At 31.8% G+C, this 20,804-nt stretch overlaps 1 protein-coding gene across 6 annotated transcripts in view; it reads right to left on the reverse strand.

Moving 5' to 3' along the window:
* The window catches only part of LOC143258520 (organic cation transporter protein-like), an 84,398-nt gene that overhangs the window by 27,597 nt on the left and 35,997 nt on the right, over nucleotides 1–20,804 (reverse strand). For 5 of the 6 annotated variants that reach the window (XR_013032335.1, XR_013032333.1, XR_013032334.1 and 2 more), the window contains 3 exons: nucleotides 20,033–20,139; nucleotides 15,371–15,585; nucleotides 2,912–3,093 (listed from right to left, as the gene is read on the reverse strand). Coding sequence is in view for 3 of the 6 variants with exons in the window: in XM_076517616.1 (XP_076373731.1) it covers nucleotides 2,912–3,093; nucleotides 15,371–15,585; nucleotides 20,033–20,139 (504 nt within the window). In the remaining 3 variants the exon portion in view is untranslated. Of the gene's footprint in view, nucleotides 1–1,649; nucleotides 1,778–2,911; nucleotides 3,094–15,370; nucleotides 15,586–20,032; nucleotides 20,140–20,804 lie in introns of those variants that run through there. The other variant, XM_076517615.1, reaches the window with a different exon arrangement.

Raw genomic sequence — 20,804 nt, forward strand, 5'->3', positions numbered from 1 at the left:
AGACTATAAAAGTCTATAATGTTGTCCGAAATTAAATCGCATGTTTAAATGCAACTTTTAAGACATTGTAATAATTGAAATTAGAAATGTCTACTGTAAAAGTTATTGTTACTGCATTTTTAAATCATTCATTCCAATAGGTTTCTCACTAAGTAATAACAAATTCAGTACATCTTCTGAAGACTTAAATTTTGTGCAATTTTTTTTATTATTATTATTATTACTAACATTATTTATGAATGTGTTTTATTTCATATTTCAGAACTGACCCTGTTTTTGAATAAAATAACTCTTGAAGTGTTCCTCAATTTAACCTCTTTGCTCTTCTACCTTTGAGGTTTTCGGAAAACAAAAGTACAGTCAAACATCGATATAAGGCGCTAGTTGGGGTCCAAAAAATTCGACCGCGTTGTATCTGATTGCGCCTTATACCGATTTGATTATATATTTTTTTTACCCTTGGGGTGAGCGATAATGCAAAATTTACACGTTTTGTAGTGAAATAAAGAAAAACAAACAAAACTACTTACACCAATGATATAGCATTTTTTTTTTATTTATTTTTATTTATTAAACTCAATTTTAAGACTGAAATTAAATGTAAAAAGCAGAATTCTAAAAAAACTTATCGAATTCATTACTTTGATGGGGGCTGATATTCTAAAAGTAGTTCCGTCAGAGCAATCATGTGATCGTTTTTACGATTAGACGCTGATTAAAATTAGTTCAATTTTAAAAGTTAATACATATAGTAATTAATTTTGATAATTTATTTACTAATTATTAAAATCTAAGTACAAACTGAAGTCAAATAATTACTAGATAAAAAAATGTCATGGCAAAGTTTAAAATACGAATTCAGTACTGAAACAAAAACGGATTTTTCAAAAAATTTAATAACAATAAAATATAGTAAGCACATAAAACAAGTTGAAATGCACAAATTTATAGTTACTCAGTAGTCTTCTTTCTTTCAAAAGCCTCCAAAAGTGTCTGTTGTCTTCCTCCTTGGTTCCGCATCCTCTTTGCAGTTCTCATTAGGTCCTGGATCTGTAGTATCTTGCAAATTCCTAGATTGTGGTGTTCTGCCCAATATAGAAGTTGTTCTGTGTACTGTACTGCCTGAGTTGAGGTGATGCAATTCCTGAGTTCTTCTGGAATGGCGTCATCTTCTTCTTCTTCATCTGGAGTGGTAAAATCTGTGGGTGCTGCCGCTGGGTTCTCTATTGCTTTCTCATCACAATTGTAGATCTGGTTCAGTTCCAAGTTATTCTCCTTGATGTAATCCTGTAGTTGAGGGATGAATTCCAATGCTGCTGCTATATCTGCCGACTTTGCCTCTCCACAAATCTTGATCTGGTTGATGCCGTGCCGCTCCTTGAATCTCTGTAGCCATCCATGGGTGGGCTGCCAATCTTCTTTCTGGTATAGTTGCTGGTAGGACTTCTCTGCCTTTGCAAGGACCATGGGTCCTGAGATGGGAATGTTGTCTGCTCGAAGTCTCACAAACCAATCATAAACTTCCATGTCCACTGCTGGGTCTGCTGCTGTCTTGGCTTTCTTCCTCTGTAGTCCTGCCATTCTGTCTACCTGGTTGCAGAATTCTCTCAGTTGATCTTCATTCTTCAGCCAACCTCAAGTGTAGACTCTGGAACTCCTATTTCTTTCATAATCTTGGTCCTTGCTTCCCGTTCGGATTCGCTGCACAATCTGTATCTTCTCTTGTACTGTGTAAGCATTCCTTTTGGTGCCTCTCTTCTCCATGGGTATAAATACGCTGTATGTTGAAAAAATATGAAAATCTCAGTCTGTCGCCACTGGATGGTCACTATCCCATTCACTCACGACAAAATTGATTCGGTCGACGAAATTCTGCCTACGAGCTGGTGTTACAAGACCTTTCAGTTATTCGGCGATATTAGAATAAAAGGGAATAGCTGACGTCACAGATTTCCAAGAAACTATTTCGTCTGAAAGCTTCTGGGGAGCGAGCTGTTTCTTAAAAATTTATATGGTTTCAACATTGACGCTATCATTTGCAGCACTTCATGCCACTGTCACTGGTGTATGTGTATATGACTCATCCTTCGTCATCCATCGGTCGATCAAGGATGACTTGTGGTTTTAATGAAAATAAAGTTTTGATACTTCTTGCCTACGCACTGAGAGCTATCCTATGACTGGCAGATTATGTACTTTACTGCAGTTGACAGCCAGGAATTATTACATGCAGGCCGGGTTTGATCACAATATGCGCGTGAAAACCATACAAAAGATTGAAGTGGATTTGGTTTTGATTACATTAACTGGCTGATTACATTAAGCAGTGGTAATATTAAGCGACGGCCTCTGTAGAAACCCCAAAAAATTTGGGGCCTAAGACCCCATCGCGCCCAACTGATTATCGCGCTTTATCAATGCGTTTTATATCGATGTTTACCTGTACCATGATAAATTAAAGGATCTTGAGGAACTGAAACTTCCTATCAGTGATGCCATCACATCCATCCCTACAGTTGTGTTTGAAAATGTGTTCTGAGAAGGTGAATGCAGAATCAGATTGATTGTAACTAATGATGAAAGACACGTAGAAATTTTATCAATTAAATGAAGTTAAACTAACAAGACATTTTGTTTTGAATTTTGATATCTCAAATAATAAAAATGTTATTCAACTTTCTTTTTTTTCTTTTTTTTTGGAAAAGGCATTCTAGGACACCCCATATTTTAACTTAAGGATACTTATCAAGTTAAAAAAAATTATTCTAAAGACAGCTTCAGATCTGAAGATGACCTAAGAAAGTTAAAATGTTGTTCTGTACTTTATTTTAATTAAAGTTTTAATACCCGTACCAGCCATCTTTAGAATAAATTGTTTACTTCAATTGAGTTTCTCATCATCATGACTTACCAAGTTAGCTACTAAAGGTGCAAGGATTCCTCCTATCCTGGAACACATGCTGCTAAACCCAATACCAGCGTTCCTGACAACTGTTGGAAATATCTCAGCAGAATATACATAAACCACAGCAAAAGACACTGCAATCTGACTTTTTCCAATTACAGCAAGTGTAGTGCCAGCCCAGGCTAAGGCTAAAATGGTAAAAAAAATAAAGAATTAATTTGTTTTGCTACAAAATATAATCTTCTAAACTAATGTATCCAAGTTAAATACCTCTCAACAGACATCAAACAGCTTGCAAAACTGCTGCAAAGTTTTTGCACAATGAGAAGCATTTAAATAAAATTCTACCCATACACATACCAACACGTACTTTCCCAGTATATAGTGAAATTAGTTTTATATTATACTTCCAAAAAGTACTGGAAGGTGACACATCCTCCATGCAGAGTCCTCCATGAGTACTTTGTATATATCATAACGGTCATTTGTGGCAAGGCAAAAAAAACAAAATAATGAAGGCAGGGAAGAAGGATAAGAAGTTCTGTAGAAAGCATATTCAATAATGAATTAAGATCAATTTGAAGCACTTTCCAGACTTTCTTATAATGTTTCTCAAGCATTTTGTGGGAGCTAAAATTACACAAGTTAACTGAATTTCACTGTAATTTTATAAAATTTTTGTACATCATGATTGTATACCAAAAAACTTTATATATATTTGACTTTATTTTACAGTACTGAAATTCATATTATAAATATGCATTTCTCATTCAATATGATCTGTCAGATGAGCTAAGCGACAAAAGGGGAAATGGATATGTATTGTTTTATATCCTCCTGAATTTTTTCATATTCTTTAAGTTTTTGCATTTTTCAATAGTTCTTTTACTTTCTAAAATTTCTCTTTTTTTGTTATTCTCTACACTGCCCTTTTCTTTCTACTCGCCGAGGCAATTATGGTATTTTAGTTTTACAGCTTTGCATGAGTAATAACTCTTTCGATAAAAACATTTTTTCAGCACCAACAACACTGAAGTAGTCAACTATAATCCTCCAGGCAATCATAGACTGTGCTTCTAAGTTGTCACTCATGCATTTCCTTGTTGAATGAAAATATATTTTTCACAGATGCCTGACAAATGGTACAAGCACTACAACAGCTAGAAAAGCATAGCTGATGATAGTAAGGAGAAATAACTGTATGTGATGCTTCAAGAAATTATCAAATTGTAGTTGGTAGAACTTTAACCTTATCTTTTGTTTTTTACTACCGTGGTAAGGAAGTTTTAAAATTGCCATACAATTTGATCACAGATGCTGCATTTATCTCTCCCTGCTTCTAGTACCACGTTCAAAATTGTTCAAAAGCATAGTTTTCATACATATTGCAAACAGCCCTAATGATTATGGCCCTAGCAGACATTTTGAATTCCATCACAGAATTGTCACTGAATTTCTTCTGTTACTGAGCAATCTTCAAATGATTTTTCAGTTGAATATCCCACATCCACATTTCTATAACTTTTCAATTTAACACTTGCATCTCTACATTCTAAGTCAAAATTCATTAGTTCAACAGCAGTTATTTCACTTTTAATATCAGCTACTCTTTCAATTACTAGTCAGAAATGGTACCATGGGTTGGTCTGACTGAAATATTTGCAAAAAAAGGGTCATGTGGTTTAATACTCAAAAAAAAAAAAAAATTTCAATTTGGTTTTTAACAAATTACTAGCCAAGTTAGTTCTCACATTTTCAAATGACTATTTTGGGGTCATTGACTTTTTTATTCACAGCTTCATCATACATTTTCATGTTGGAAAGCACTTTCAGTGCTCTTTCAATAACTGGAGATTTTTCCAAACAATGGCAAGCAATTGGGAAGATAGTGGATGATATCACCTTTGTGAAATCCTCCATCTTTACAAGATTGTGTAAAATAATGGATACATACTTCACGTACAGTTATCAATGTTCCAATAAGTAAACATTGACCCAGTCATGAAAGCTCCATGGACAACGCAAAGGCCACAACTTCCCAAATCCAATAAATTGCACTTGTAATCTTCATACAGCTTATCCCCCAAAATCCTTGGAATCTTTTAGTTTACAGAAAAGCCATCCACTAAGACCTGTGAAAAACAATGACGGAGAAAATGTGACAAAAAAAATTAGTGGAGTCGGTTGGTTGGTTGATTTGGTGTTTTATGGCACAAAGCAGCTAGGCTATCTGCACCAAACTTTCAGTAAAAAGTTAAAGTATATTCATTAAAATTCATAAAAGGAAATGTTTACATCTAGTCTACAATGTGAAGAGAAAAACTACAGTAATACAAATTGAAAAGGACTTTTTGTAGCAAAATTGTAATTATCATAACTCACCAAGAAGACTAACAGGTAAGTGCAAAAACCACCTTCAGTCCCCTGAAGTTGGCTTTTCCAGTCCTGGTTCCAAGTTATTTGACATTATGGCCATTTTCAGAAAGTAAAGTAATAAGCGTTTTAAAAGACTTGTAGCAAAATCTTATTTATAACTCATCAGGAAAACTAACAGCTAGTATAAACAGCAGCATTAGTCACATGAAGTTGGCCTTTCCAGTCCTGGTTTCGAGTTATTTGATATTACAGCCATTTTCTAATTTGAAATAAAACTAGATGGACTGTGATTCATAAGAGGAAACCACATTAAAAAAAATTCTAATGTAAAAATTAAAAAACTTAAATGGCATCAAAATGATTAATGGCATTTAAAAAACTAAAAACATTACCAAGGTGGACAGTGTCACCATCACCAATAACACTGTCTAATGTTATGGACAAACCTTGGGACAGAACATGTTTAAAATGGTGTTGTCATTGAGAATCATAATGATAGATGAAAACTTTGACTTGCTATTGGTTATAAATATAGAATTAAACGTAAGACTGAACTATTAACAAATTCTAAAAGAGGACGTGACAGATGAGTGTGGCAAAAGGAGTTTGATTTTCTATTTGATGGCTATAACCAAACAAGATTGAAAGCAAAGAAGATTATGCTTTATCTGAACAATGAAAATATTATAGTGAGTAATGTGTTAAATTTGTACTTACTGGAGAGGTGGTGAATGAAGCAGAAAAGAGGAAATGTATACAGAAAAATACTCATTTCCCGTACTTGAGGAAATTAAGAACTTATAAATTGTATAATAATAAAATACAGATTTTTGGCTACAATTTTACGTTATACTAATTGTTATAACAAACAAAATGACGTTGAATTAAATTTTGAATGTGACACACTAACCTCATTGCATGCACTATAAAGGATGTCTGTGACAAGAGAGTTAAAAGCAAAAGAAGACTGACATATATATGCAAAAACGGCTCGTTTGAGTTGAGAAAATATTTTACATAGAAGAGCGAACAACGTTTCGACCTTCTTCGGTCATCGTCAGGTTCTATTTGATGACCAAAGAAGGTTGAAATGTTGTTCGCTCTTCTATGTAAAATATTTTCTCAACCCAAACGAGCCGTTTTTGCATATATATTTCTCTACAAGTGGATTTTCTCAACATCACTGAGAAGACTGACATGTTATTAACTCTTACTCTTAAACAGCAGAAATGTTGTAGGTAGCAGCAGGGTTAAAACACACACACACACATCCTATAATGGCAAACTATTACACAGGGTAGTTTTTTTACACTACTTTACATAAACTTGCTGAAATGGATGGACTTTCTTCAGTGAATAGTTCTAAAAGTGGCACATTACAATACTATACAAGATAAAGAAAATAGACCTTCCTTCACTCACCAAAAAGAAAATACACAAGATGTTTATTGAAAATTTGTAAAATGGTTTTTAAAGTTACTTCACATAACCTACTTCCTGCACTCTTATTTGGCTAAAGATTTAAGACATTTTAAAATATAAATTTAGAATACAAGTTGCATTCACTTCAGCAAAACTATGGTTATTCGACCAGAATAAACATAACCATACAGACCTAACTTGTTTCTTTTCTTAGACTCACAAATGCAATGCTAATGACTAGATGTATAGAAAGAATACATGTGAAGAACAAAATAAAATATCACTATCTTTAGTTCTATTAAGATAATGTATGAAAACTACAAAGTTACAAGCACTACTATTTCTTGCTCCTTTTCCCAACAATATTAAACAAAAACTCATTTTTATCTGATTAAGTGCACCTTGCTTCTTTTTAACTCTCCAACCCCTCTTTGTTTTGCTTGCACCACAACTGTTACTTTTAAACTTGTTTGTTAAATGGCTTCTTATAAGTTTTTTTTTTGTTCTACGAACAAGATTCTTGACATTTATGCTTAATCAGCTAAACAATTTCCCTCATATTAATATTTTATTTTGTCCTTTTGGAAAGATACCTTTCTTGGCACCTGCCTGACATGAGTGTGATTTCAAGCAATTAATGTCTGTTTAACATTGTTCCAGTAAGAATTTCATACTTGCAATGAACCTGCTGGACACATTAAAAAACTTTAAAAAAAATAAATACCAATGATTTTCATGATTTGATCAGCTACAGTTATATTATAGCCAGTGGTTCTTTGTTCATTGTAATAATAATAATTGTATTCAAATATAATCTTCTATGTGAAATAGTCCAACTGATAATACTCTCATATTCTCCAAGATTTGTAGCCCTGTTCCAGCACTCACTGATCAATTTCTAAATTAAATCATTCTTTTCATTCCTCTATAGATCACTTCTTTTAGATTAATATCTACAGAATACTAAACCCACTTTACTCCTAGAATATTTCAATTATTGCAAATTGGGTCTCAGTTTGTATTATTAACATTTTAACACCTACTTTACTAATTTTGGTATTTTGGACAATGGGTGAAACATTGCATTTTTTGAAAAAAATCCTAAGTTTATTTCATCTTACATTTGACACACACACACACACACACAAATTTAACACATGCAAGCCAGAAATATCTTCCCTTCAATTCACTGAATTTTGGAACCAAGTGATAGGTCTTAAATATATATTTCAAGAGCAGAGTGTGAAATAGATCAGAAAACATCCCTATTTCTAAGTTATGGAAAATAAACACAACCTTCTGAACAGCATAAAGTATGTTCTTAATAGCACACATGTTGTGTGAATGTGTTAAAAGCATCTATTAATAGACTTTATAAAACTTTTCCCACAACTGTTGCAAAACTTATAGGGTCTATAAGTACAGGGATACCTTTTATCACCTCTTGAATAAGAAGAAGAAAAAGAGGAGTCACATTAACTGACTTTCCATCTTCTGGTATCTCCCTACTATTCAAAGACTGACAAAAAATATTAGTAGTAATCTATAACCTCCTTTAAAATAACCCTTGGGGAAATATTACCTGGTCCAGAGGCCTTGTTTTTTTTTTAATTTCCCAATTTTTTCTCAACTAGCTCAGAATTAATCCCTTAATCTTGCTTGATCTTCTTTTATCAACAAGATGTGGATTGCTGCTTAAACCTTCATCAGTAAAAACTAAAGAAAAAGGAAAATATAATAATCCACCATCTCATAATCATCAGATACTAGTCTTCCTTTATCATACTTCAAATGATCCTAACTCAAATTCTAACATTTTCTTTATCCTTAATGTATTTAAAGAAATCCTTACTGTTAAATTTTAAATTTTTAGCCAACCTGTTCTCATACATCATTTTTGATGTTCTAATTTCCTGCTTTACCAGCTTTCTTGTTATTCTGTAATCTTCCAAGTCTTATATCAATTTAAACTTCTTAAACTATATTGCTTTCTTTAATTTTATCTCAAACTCTTTGTAAGCCAACCTAGTATTTTACTTGTAGCTACCATTTTCTGTTTATAATGAACATGTGTAACTGAATATTTGAAAATTTATCTTAAAAATTTTTTTCTATATATGATCAGTGTTTCTAAATAACTCAGTTACCCAATTTACAAACTGATAATTCCCACTGGATCCTTCCAAATTTTACTTTCTTGAAATTTGTAACCAAAATATCATTATTCCTTATCTCCATTTGCAGCAAAAAATCAAACCTAATGGAGGAATGATCACTTGCATTAGATGCTCCCCAATTTCTACCCTCTTGAACATTTCTATCTTTAAAGTTAACAATAAGTCTAAAATAATATTGTTTCTCATAGGTTCCTTAACTAACTAATAAAAAAACAAAAAAATCTTTAACAGCTAAAAAAAAATCAAACATTTCTCCCTTGTGGTTTGACTACTATTTCCCAATCTACATGTCTGAAATTAAAATTATTCATTATTGATGTAATTAATAGCTGAAATGTTAATCTCATTATAAAGTTTCTCATTAATTTCATGAATATCATCTGCTGGCCTGCAGCCAATCTCCACTAAAAGCCTTTTTCCTTTATATCCACTAACAGAAATCCAAATGGATTCAGTCTCCTTGCTGTTATTTTTAGTATTTTAAACTTCAACAGCATGTAACACCTTCCATTTCTACTAATGCTCTAAAAATTATGTATCTTATTTCTTATACTTCTAGCATTACAATAGTAATAATGAAGTTTATCCTCAACTACTTTTGTACTCATTTCCTATGCTGAACTTTTCTCTGCCACTTATTCTTTTTGCATTTAGTTTTTCATGGCCATCACAACTGTCTAATTCTAGTTTAAATTTCCCTTACAGCCAAGTTAATTGCCTTAGCAAACATGGCAGCCCTATCTTTCTTAAATGTAAACCATCCATTTAAAAAAAAACTTATTTCTTTCACTAAACCAATCCCACAAGTCCAACCAGCTTATCTGCTCATCTTTACATACTGAGTCTAGTACTCAGCCTTTGTAACCTAATTACAATTTCATCCCCACAGTTGATTCTGGGCAGTATCTTTGACAAAATTTATGGCCTTTTTTTTAAAATTCACGTATCAACCATCTGTACTAATTTATTAGCTCTTCTGACCTACCTTTCCATACACCATTAATCTCAACATACACAACAAAAACTGCATCTCTCTATGCCTTTATTATATTTCTTGTTCTGTCACTTATCTTTCACCTGTACCCTTGAGTAACATAATTGAATTCTTTTATTCTTATTACTCTACAGATTATTCGATCTACATACCTTAAGGAATTACCTATAATTATAATCTCATCATCCACATCCCTATCTTACCCTTTTGTTTTCCTTCCCTCCAATAGTTTCTCATCTGTAGAAGCCAAGGGCTGAAGTCTGTTGCTTAACAGAATACGTTCATTGTAACTAAGTTCACTAATTTTTTTTTTAACTATTGGCTATGTAAATGCTTAATCTCTTCTTGAAATCCTGCTGCCATTTTCCACAGTTTATGCTTCTTTATCTATTGCCTCTAATTAATTGGGATAGTCTCCAACCTACAAAGTCTACATAAAAATTGAACATCTTTGTTACTGACTTCCTTACAGTTACATGCTACTCAATGCACCAATTACACCTAAAAAACTATGAATATTTAACTCCTACACTAATCTTAACCATTGTATTTATACTTACAGCCTGAAAATAAATATTTAATACCAAATACCAGTAACCTATTTTTAAAACTGTTACTGTTAAGACTAACGTTTAAGAACCAATATTATTTTCTAATTAATACTTTGTTTTGACACTAAGATTTATCTTCAATTATATAGATTTCGGAAACAACTTAACACTCCTACAAAAAGTGGGGCCTAATAGGCCCCAGAGCAACTTGAAAGGTTATTAATATTAGGCTAATAATTTTGTATTTAAATGAAATTACCATTTAAATCCATTAATGAATGGATTAACGAGATTCCCGCTGTCCCTATCTACTATCTAGCGAAACCACAGCCAGGGGAACGGGCTTGGAGAAATCAAGACTAGAAACGTCTTTTCGTAGGAGTGTTAATTTATTAGAACTAACAATATATGTAACATTAAAAATAAAAGGTATTTAGCCTGCTTTATAATCTAAGTTATAACAGTATAAGCTGAACTTAAAACACCAAGATACGATCAACTAGTTTCTATATTGTAGTTATTTAATAAAATAATGCATCTATCCTGTTTTAGAATTTACAAGTAAGATGAAATAATTAGACTTTGTGGACTAATTGCCTTGTAAAAATTCTGGATAGTATGGGTTTTTACAGCATATTATTGATATACTTCCTTGTCTGTAGAGTAAACAGGAGTCATCGGTCAAGAATAGCAACAGAGCTCTCCAACTAGTTTATAACAAGAAAGAATGAAGCACTGCTGCATCCTCTCATTAAGGATATCATAAGGCAAGCTTTTCACGTGTTTAAAGGAAGTGCCAAAATAGAACTATTTGTGACCTAAAATACAAGATAATACTGTATTACTTGTGCCATCTGAAGAATAAATGAAAGAGCTGGTGGACAGGGTTAAGCAGACAAGTTGTGTGATATTCTCTTAAATTCCATGAAATCTAAAGGTAAAACACAACATTAGAGCTAGTATCATAGTAAACAGTCATTCACTATAACTAAATTGACACTTCCATACATCCTGAAGTAACAGTGAAAGGAAGCTGTGGTAGTGCTTCAGAAATCAGAAACTTAATATCATTTGAAAAAGTGGTAAGATCACAAAAACCATGCAGCCTAGACTCTTAAAAGTGTTCATCTGGCTAACTGTTTCTTATGAATATGAACCCTGATGAAAGACAGTAAATAGTTGGAGGCATTTGAGATTAGATGTTACAGGAAGTTATATATAATCTATTAGAAAGAAAGATTCTAAAACTTTGGTAGTAATACAGTTTAGTATTATATGCAATTTGGTTGTAGGAGTAATGAGAAATCTTAAGTATTTTAGAGATAATGGTTTCTCATGGAGGTGTTTGGAGGCATATTGTCCATGAGCCATATATCATCAATGTGTGATGTCATCACTTGACTGACTATGGTGAATACCAAGAACATAAGTGATGATGAAAAAGACAAGACTTTTAAATTACTTGTATCATAAAATACATCTATGAAATTATTACCAATTCCATCACAAGGCAGAACAAACAGTTCAGCTCAACACCATTCAAAGACCAGATAGATTTTTGTCTGTAATACTACATCTGAATGAGTGTTTCATAAAATGTAGTAGACTTTCAGGAAAGTTTATAAGTTTCTGTACACAAAAATTCATATCTTTTAATAAAGTATTTCTACTAAAGATTTACTTGTTCATTACAAGTCCGAGTGTGTAACAATTTTCATGTTATGATTAAAAATTACTCTTCATACCAACATCCTCAAATATCATTTGCATAATCTCTAAACCCTCCTAAATCATTTCAAAAAAACGTGCTTTTAGTGAGACACTATATTTTGTGTTATTTTCTCTACCCTAACTATGTGGGGTTGTAAATTTAACCAATCTCATAACCACCATAAAAAAAAAAAATGGAAATAAATATAAATTATGCTTTCTTCATTCCAGAATGACAACAGATTATAAACCAAAAACACAAATGTTTAGTCTGAATAGTTTATGTCTCATATTTATTATTTTTATTATACTGACCTTCAATATGTGCCTGGCTAACATTACAGAACTTGCACTGTACTCAACCTTTGTACTCAAGTTGCTGCCAAACACAGATTGATAAGCCTTTTTAAAAAGGTTATGTAAGTATATTTGAATAACCAAAAAGTTGAACTATTATATCAATACCATAGAATTCCACTATAATTTATCAAGCTTAGTAACTAAGCTGTATTCACAAACTGTGGAAAAAAAAATTGAAATATGAAATTTTGAACAGACTAAAGACATAAGCTACCTCCAAGAAATACTGGTTTGAAACAGCAAAACAGCTTCTAAAACACTAAAATGGCTAAGAAAACTATTAGGACCTTCAACTAGTGACCCATTGCAATAGAATTAAGATACAATTCTCACATGATGTTTTTGTGGGCTTATGGAAAGTTTTATGCTGCAAAAGAAATTTGAGATATTTTGAAAAGTACAACTGCATTTTTCCTCTTTTTTTCTTTTTTTTTTACACCATCCTGAGCTTTCTGTTCAATTCCTTCAGTTTCATATAGGCATATGAGAACAATATGGTTTTCCACATCATATTCCTGTTAATAAAGCTCATTCATGGATGTAATAATAGAAAGGTATGAGGGGCCACTGTTTGATTAAGTACTCGTTTCTTTTGTTTTTGGATTTTGCACAAAGCTACATGAGGGCTAGCCATCCCTAATTTAACAGTGTAAGACTAGAGGGAAGGCAAGAAGTCATCACTACCCACCACCAAATCTTGGGCTACTCTTTTGCCAATGATTAGTGGGATTGACCGTCACATTATAATGCCCCACGGCTGAAAGGGTGATCATGTTTGATGCGACTGGGATTCAAACTCGTGACCCTCAGATTATGAGTTGAATGCATTAACCACATGGCCATGCCAAGCCATTTAATTAAGTACATAAGCCAATCTCAACAAACAGAAGAGATACAAGGTTATTTTTTAGGGCAATTTATTATCTCTTCTTGTTATGAACTGTGTACTCATTTGTTGCTAGCCAAAAGTTGTTAAGCCTACCATATTTTGCATGTGGAGGATGTGAACCAATGACATTTTTAAAGGTTTTAGACAGACATTTCAAATAAAATTACAAATTGCTACATCTACACCATAGAATTCAACTATACTTCATCAAGCTTAGTTACTAGTTTAGGTCTAAAAATACATGAAATTAAGCCAACTAAAGACTCAGCTCACTTCCTTGAAATCTGGGTTAAAGAGAACAAGTTGGCTTCCTACACTTTAAAATGGCTGAAGAAGCCACCAGGGGACAGTTTAAGCTTTTTATTGATTATTCACATTATATATTGAAGTAAACATACACAAGGGTCTGTTTCCAAATATGGAGGAGATGTGAGGAGTAACCATTTGGTTTGGTACATAAAACACCTCAACAAGAGGAAGAAATACAAGGTTCTTATTTTATATTCTAGCTTGTCAATATTAGTAATTTGAGATCATAATTCATATGAAACTACAGACGGAATATTTTGACATCACAAACATCTAATATTAACCAGTGATACATTCAATATATCATGTGAATCACAAATTTATATTTAGATGTTATTTTATTATTTACTTTTAAATTAAGTAATTAATTAATGTATAATACTAAAATTTGAATCATAATATACAATTTAATACCAAATGTATTGCATAAATTCATAAAATAGTAGTTCAGTAAAATTTTGAATGCAAGTCAGCAAATGCAATGACATTGTTTATGATCAGTGGTTGGTTGGTTGATCTAGTGTTTTACGGCACAAAGCAGCTAGGCTAAATGCGCCAAACATCCAGTAAAAAGTTAAAAGTAAATTTAGTAAAAATTATAAAAAGAAATTAAGGTAAAACAAGACAAAGTTTAAAAAAAACACATAAATAGCATAAAACCAATGTTTACATCTAGTCTACAACGTTAAGAGAAAAACTACAATAATTAAAATTGTAAAGGACTTTCTGTAGCACAACTGTAATTATCATAACTCGCCAGGAAGACTAACAGGCAAATACAAAAACTACCATCAGTCACCTGAAGTTGGCCTTTCCAGTCCTGGTTCTGAGTTATTTGATATTATGGCCACTTTCAAAAATGAAAGTAATAAAAAAGTTTTAAAAGAGGTGTAGCAAAATTATAATGACTTGCCAGGATGACTAACGAGTTGTTCAAACAGCAGCGTTAGTCACCTGAAATTGGTTTTTCCAGTCCTGGTTTTGAGTTATTTAACATTATGACCAGTTTCTAATTTCAAATTGAACTAGATGAACTGTGATTTTTAAAAGGGAGCCACATTAAAAAAGGCATAATGTATAAATTAAAAAACATAAGTGGCATTAAAAGATTAATGGCTTTTAAAAAACTAAAAATATTACCAAGTGGACAGTGTCATCATCACCAATAACACTGTCTAATGTTATGGACAAACCTTGGGACAGAACATGTTTAAAATGGTGCCGTCATTGAGAATCGTAACGACAGCAAGAAAGTAAAATGTGGTTTATTGTGATCCGAGTGTTACACAAACTAAACACTGGTGCATCAGTTTGGGATAAAACAAAAGTTCAAAAACTGTGATCAATGCGTAGTCTAGTTAAAACAACTTCCTCTTTCTGATCCTTATGGAAGCCAGATGGCCAAAGTCCAGTACATGGTTTTATTTGGAAAAGCTTGTTTTCATCTGATATTCAAATATACATTTATAGCTTGTAAATGAAATCATTCATACTAATGCAAATAATATACTAAATTAATAAGCTGTTGTAGATACAGGTGTTTTACAATTTTATTCTTCACATATACACGTCTTCAAGTGTACACTTACTGTGTAATGGGCAGGTAACTCATATTTACTAGATGCCCTTTAGCTATGTATTACAAATACAATATATAGGAAGTTGCAATTTACCTACTTGTAGGGATGAAAGGATTTACAACACAGCATAATCCTCCAAGCAGCAACATGGCTGAAAGTAAAGTTCTTCGGCCAACACAGGAAAGTATCAGTGTTCCTAATACAACAGCAGGGATCTCAACAGCTGCAAGTGCAACAAAATTTACATAGACATCACCTCCTAGATTACCAGCATTCATTGAAAGCCCATAGTAGACTAAAGAATTAACAAACCTAAATAAAGAAAAAGCATCCAAAAATACTTTCCTCACAATGCAAGCTTAATTACACAGTTCTACTAACTTACTTACAAAAAGATGAAAACTGAGATATGAAAAGAAAATTATCAAAATTAAACCCTATGTTTTTACTACTTTAATTAAACAAAGGCAGATAACGTTCTTTACACTAAATGTTGTATTGAGTCAATTGATCCAGTCATGTAATAAAACATTTTTTACACGCTCTTATACTGCCATTCATTAACAATTTAAATAAAAATGCAACAAGGAAAATTCTAAAGACATATTTTTGTATGTATACAAAAATAAGCTAGATTTATATAATAAATTGCAAAACAGGTTATTTTACAACATCAAATTTGTTATTTGACATTCTTTGAACTTGTGATGTAGGTAAACAAAAATATTCAAGGCTAAGAAACTGTTTTATTTCATATCTGGCACACAAAATGCAAACATGTCCATATAAAACATCCATTGTTTATAATGCTTTCACTTTTGTTTTATATATATTTCAAATACATTTTTACTTCAGCTTGACATAATGAAACAGAAAATGAAATATAGAAAATCAGGTTATTTTCATTTACAAATTAGTTAAGTGCAGTACATGTCTTCTTCACACAAAAAAATAACTTTAATTAGAACAAATCATGAAATATTACCAGTTGAATTTTCTTTTGAAACTTACAAAAATAAACTAATTATTAATTCTTTTTTAATTACCATACTCACATGTAAATAAACAGCATTTCTTTCAAGTGTTTCAATGACCCTTTTTAAAATCAAAACATATATAAAAACATATTTATTCAAGTTAATATTGAATCAACTGACAGCTTAAACAAATTTCTAGAAAAAAATCAGATAAAATGATAAAAAGAAAGTAGTTTAGAAAACTTATGTTAATCATTTATACACAATGTAGTAAGTTGCTTATTGTGAGACAGATAGTCTTCAATTTTTAAACATTTGTTTTGTGACAAAAACAATTTGTGTGAAAATGAACACTTTCACTACAGGCTTGGTATAAAATACACGAGTTCATCTAGACATTTGCATGTTAAATGTTTGCACTACAACTTTTGATACAGCATGTTTAACTTCATAAAATTTGGTACACCTTTAGTAATAGTTACAAGTATCTTGTATACCATAGATTTGTTTGTAAAAATACTCTTTCCTTACTAGTCTCTGACTACAGGGTCATTTCAAATTATGATTAAAAACTGTTCTTTGTCCCAAATAACTCAAATATTATTTGTGTAATCTCAAATACATATAGAAACACACACACACACACCAAACGTTTGTTTTCAATATAAATTTATGTTATTTTCTATACCTTAACTATGTGGGGTCTGTCACTTAACTCACCTCGTGACCATCATAAGAAAATTAGGAAATATTATGCTATTTTTTTTATGCTCAAATAACTACATATTATAGCACAAAAATATAAATGTTTATGAGACTAAAGCTACTTAGAGTAAACATAATGTTACATATTTATTAATTTTTATTATTGTGATTTTCCAGTCATGCTCAGCTAACATTACATAACTTACACTGACGTTGTGCATATGCACTTACGTTATGTATCCACTAATACCAAAGTCTTCCCTGTAGTTCAATAACATTTTATATGCAAGCCAACAAATGAGATGATATGGCCTTTGAACCATGACCCTTTGTAAAAGAATCAAGTTAATAAAGTTAATGCAGTGATATGACAAAGAAACAAGTTTCTACTGCATCACAGATTACATCCCATGAAAAAAACAATAAGCTATTTTTCTTTCAAACAAAAACATTTTTATGATGGAATAGCTGGTTTTAGATTTTCAAACAAAGCTACAGATAGCTATTTGCAAGTAGTCATTCCTACTTTTGAGCTCATAAAACTAGAGGCAAGGCAGATACTCAACACCATCCACCACTAACTATGTCTGAATAGTGATTTTATCATCACTTTCAGTACACCCACAATTTCCAAATGTGCAGTTCATTTTTCTATAAACAGGTAAATGATAGAAGAGAAAGTATCATTTTGAAAAGACTGACAACTGTATTAAACATTCTGGAAGAATTCCAATAAACGTAAATAGCTTAGAAGTTGTTTAATTATAGATAGAAGTAATCACATGAACAAATGAAATTTATCTTTCAAATCATTAGCTTCTTAATAAATCTACAAATTAATAACTGGTGAGCTACCTTAATACCTTTTATTCTATTTATTTTTTAATTTCTTGCAATTTTGGAATTTACATGCTTATTAACTTGTAAAAACAGCAAACTAACAACTAGTAATGTTTATGCATGACAAGCCTATGTAGCTAATGATAATTTAGTTATGGCAAGACAATATTACTAATAAAATTTAAATCAAGAAATACCATTGTTACATGATTGATCTGCTAGATACTAATAACATTATATAACAAAATTTTTACTTTTTCTTGTTCCTGGGGATATAGTGTTATTTCCAAATTTCTTATGCCTAAAGTAAATGGAAATGACCTATTTTTCTCTTCAAACTTTGCTTTTTGTGACATGGGTAATGAAATTTTCAAATTTATCTATTTTCCAGAACATTCCAGGTAGATTCAGTGTTGAGTAGCTGACAGAGAATTTTCTCAAACTTACAAGTATTTAATAACTGTCTAGAACTTACAAGAACCTTTTAGAATTTTCTGGAACTTTCCATAGCAACACACACACACACACACACACACACACACACAGAACTAAACTGAAATGGTGAGTGGTGAGCTTCTAAGTGAACACAGACCTACCTGATTTTATCAGAAATGGCATCAAGAAGCTGCAAGCATTCTCCAGATGCATTCTACTATTTATGTGGCCAATTTATCAAAACAAGAACAAAAAAAGTACCCTGTGACAGCATCTGCTAAAATGTGTGAAGCCTACAAGGCATATTTCTGCATGCTTGTCAGGGATCAAGACAAATCCTTGACACTTCATTTTACCTGCAAGCACTGCAAAAAACTCTAGAAGGTAAGATGGATAATTGTTTTGTTGCTTGAATAGTAAGATTTTATATTATACAAATTTTAGACCTTTAAAATTTAAATATCTCAATTTCTTTATTTCCAATGGTATAGTGTAAATATCACAAAATATTTTGCATGAACCTCTTACACATCAACTGTGGATGAAATAAATTTATTCTTCATAATAATTTTACTTTGCTCTTTTGCAGGATGGCACAGAGGGGAAAAAGTGAGTCATGAAGTTTGCTATTACAAGAATTTGGAGTGAACCCACTGACCACTCAAGCAATTGCTACTTCTGCATGGTAGATTTTTACAAGCATCGGGCTGGCAAGAATGCATTTGCTACCATGTATCTGGACCTTCCATCATCCAACCCCCCAGTGCCACCCTGCCCTGAGCTCCCTTGTACCCACTCTGCGAGAAAAAAAGCAAATCTCAAAAAACTACTCACTTCTAAACATTTTTGTTCAATTTTGTATAATTTTAGTATAAATACATGTAAATTTTGCTTCATGTTGTTTTTTTCAGACCTTATGTAAACAAAAATGTGAAAATATACCCATTTTCACATATAAGATAGGATAATTTCTAAATTTCATTATCCAGGTCACAAAAGCAAAGTTTGAAGGGAACAGTGGCCATTTTCTGTACTTTTACAACATAAGCAATTAAGAAATAACACATACTATCCAGGAACAAAATTTGTGTTACACAGTGTAATATTTAGATACAAATATCCTGTTAGCAATAGCAAATACTTAGAAGTTCTTTGAAAAAATCAGTTGATTCTTATACAATACTTTGAGTGATAGATAAATTCTGTGAACATCTGCTCACTACTGTAATTAATCTGCATTTCCATCACAAGAGATTTCCTTTATAAAGGTGACATTATTCTCAATATTTAATGGATCATGGAAAGACATCATTCCTGGTTTGTTATGAATGTTAGATTGGATATTTCAATCTTTGTAACATGCCAATTTCTAGTTACTGTTTTGAATAAGGTGAAAATAAAACCTAATATATTGTTTTAACTTTTGGAAAGTAAGTGTCTTTTGAGCTATACTATACATATGTAAAATAAATGCATGGGGTTTCATGCTTAGAAATTTTAAAGTTCAATTCTACCTACACTTTTATAAAAGTATTAACAAAAACAGTACCAGAAAAAACAAGAAAAAAGAAAATATAAATGAATGATAGTTCATAAGCCTTTGCAAATTTAGAAGTTAACTGTGCTAAAGTGGAACAATGTCTTCGTTATGACCTGAACTCAGAAACCACTCCTAGGGAAACACTAAGACTTCTGCTGCTTCTACTTTGTAATGAAAAAAGATTTATAGTACTTATTAATCACACTATAACCTATGTTTTCAAAATTTTAGATGTGTTGAATTTTGAAATAGGTAAACCTACCAGTTAAAAGCAATATTTAGCGTTCGCCTACAAAGGCATGGATTACGTAGCAGGTCCACAATTCCTGCTGTAGGTTTCTTACTGTCTTGATCACAGAGTGCAATGTTCTAAGGAAAAAAAACACCACCAAAACTTGTGCTATGATTGGATATTTATCTATAATTCACTCTATACAATCAACTGGCAATTAATTAAAGTGATTGGAAAGGAGGACCCAATCACGTCACATTAAATTTGACTTAAAACACTCATTAAAACCAACAATAATTATTTTGCAACATGTACTATAGATTCAGTACATGCATGAACTATGCAAAAATAAACTAGCAGAATGCAAATCTTTTGGAATACTCAACTTTTGAAAAGACAAGAAACTTCAGCAAAACATTGACATTACAGTGCTTGAATCAGGTGGAGAACGAAGGAGCAGAGCTAATCAAAATCATAAATATTTACAATATAAAAAAAACACTATGTAAAATTTTCAATTGGTAACTATTTATTGTTCCTTAAATTCATGAACAATGTAGCTACTTTAAAAGAGCTTAAATCTGTCAATTTGGAGAATTTACATGAGCTGCTACATTTTCAGTGACAAATGTCAAAATCATATTGAGTAAGTTCTATTCTTCTTTAGCACCATCTGTGCACTCGCAACACTAGCAACCAGGTTTTGATACATGTGGGGGCAGAGCATAGATTGCCCATTGTGAAGCTTTGTGGTTAACTAACAAACAAATCTTCAACACTATAACTATAGTTCCTAGAAATA

Source organism: Tachypleus tridentatus, chromosome 8 (genome assembly GCF_004210375.1).
Source record: "Tachypleus tridentatus isolate NWPU-2018 chromosome 8, ASM421037v1, whole genome shotgun sequence".
Classification (NCBI taxonomy): domain Eukaryota; kingdom Metazoa; phylum Arthropoda; class Merostomata; order Xiphosura; family Limulidae; genus Tachypleus; species Tachypleus tridentatus.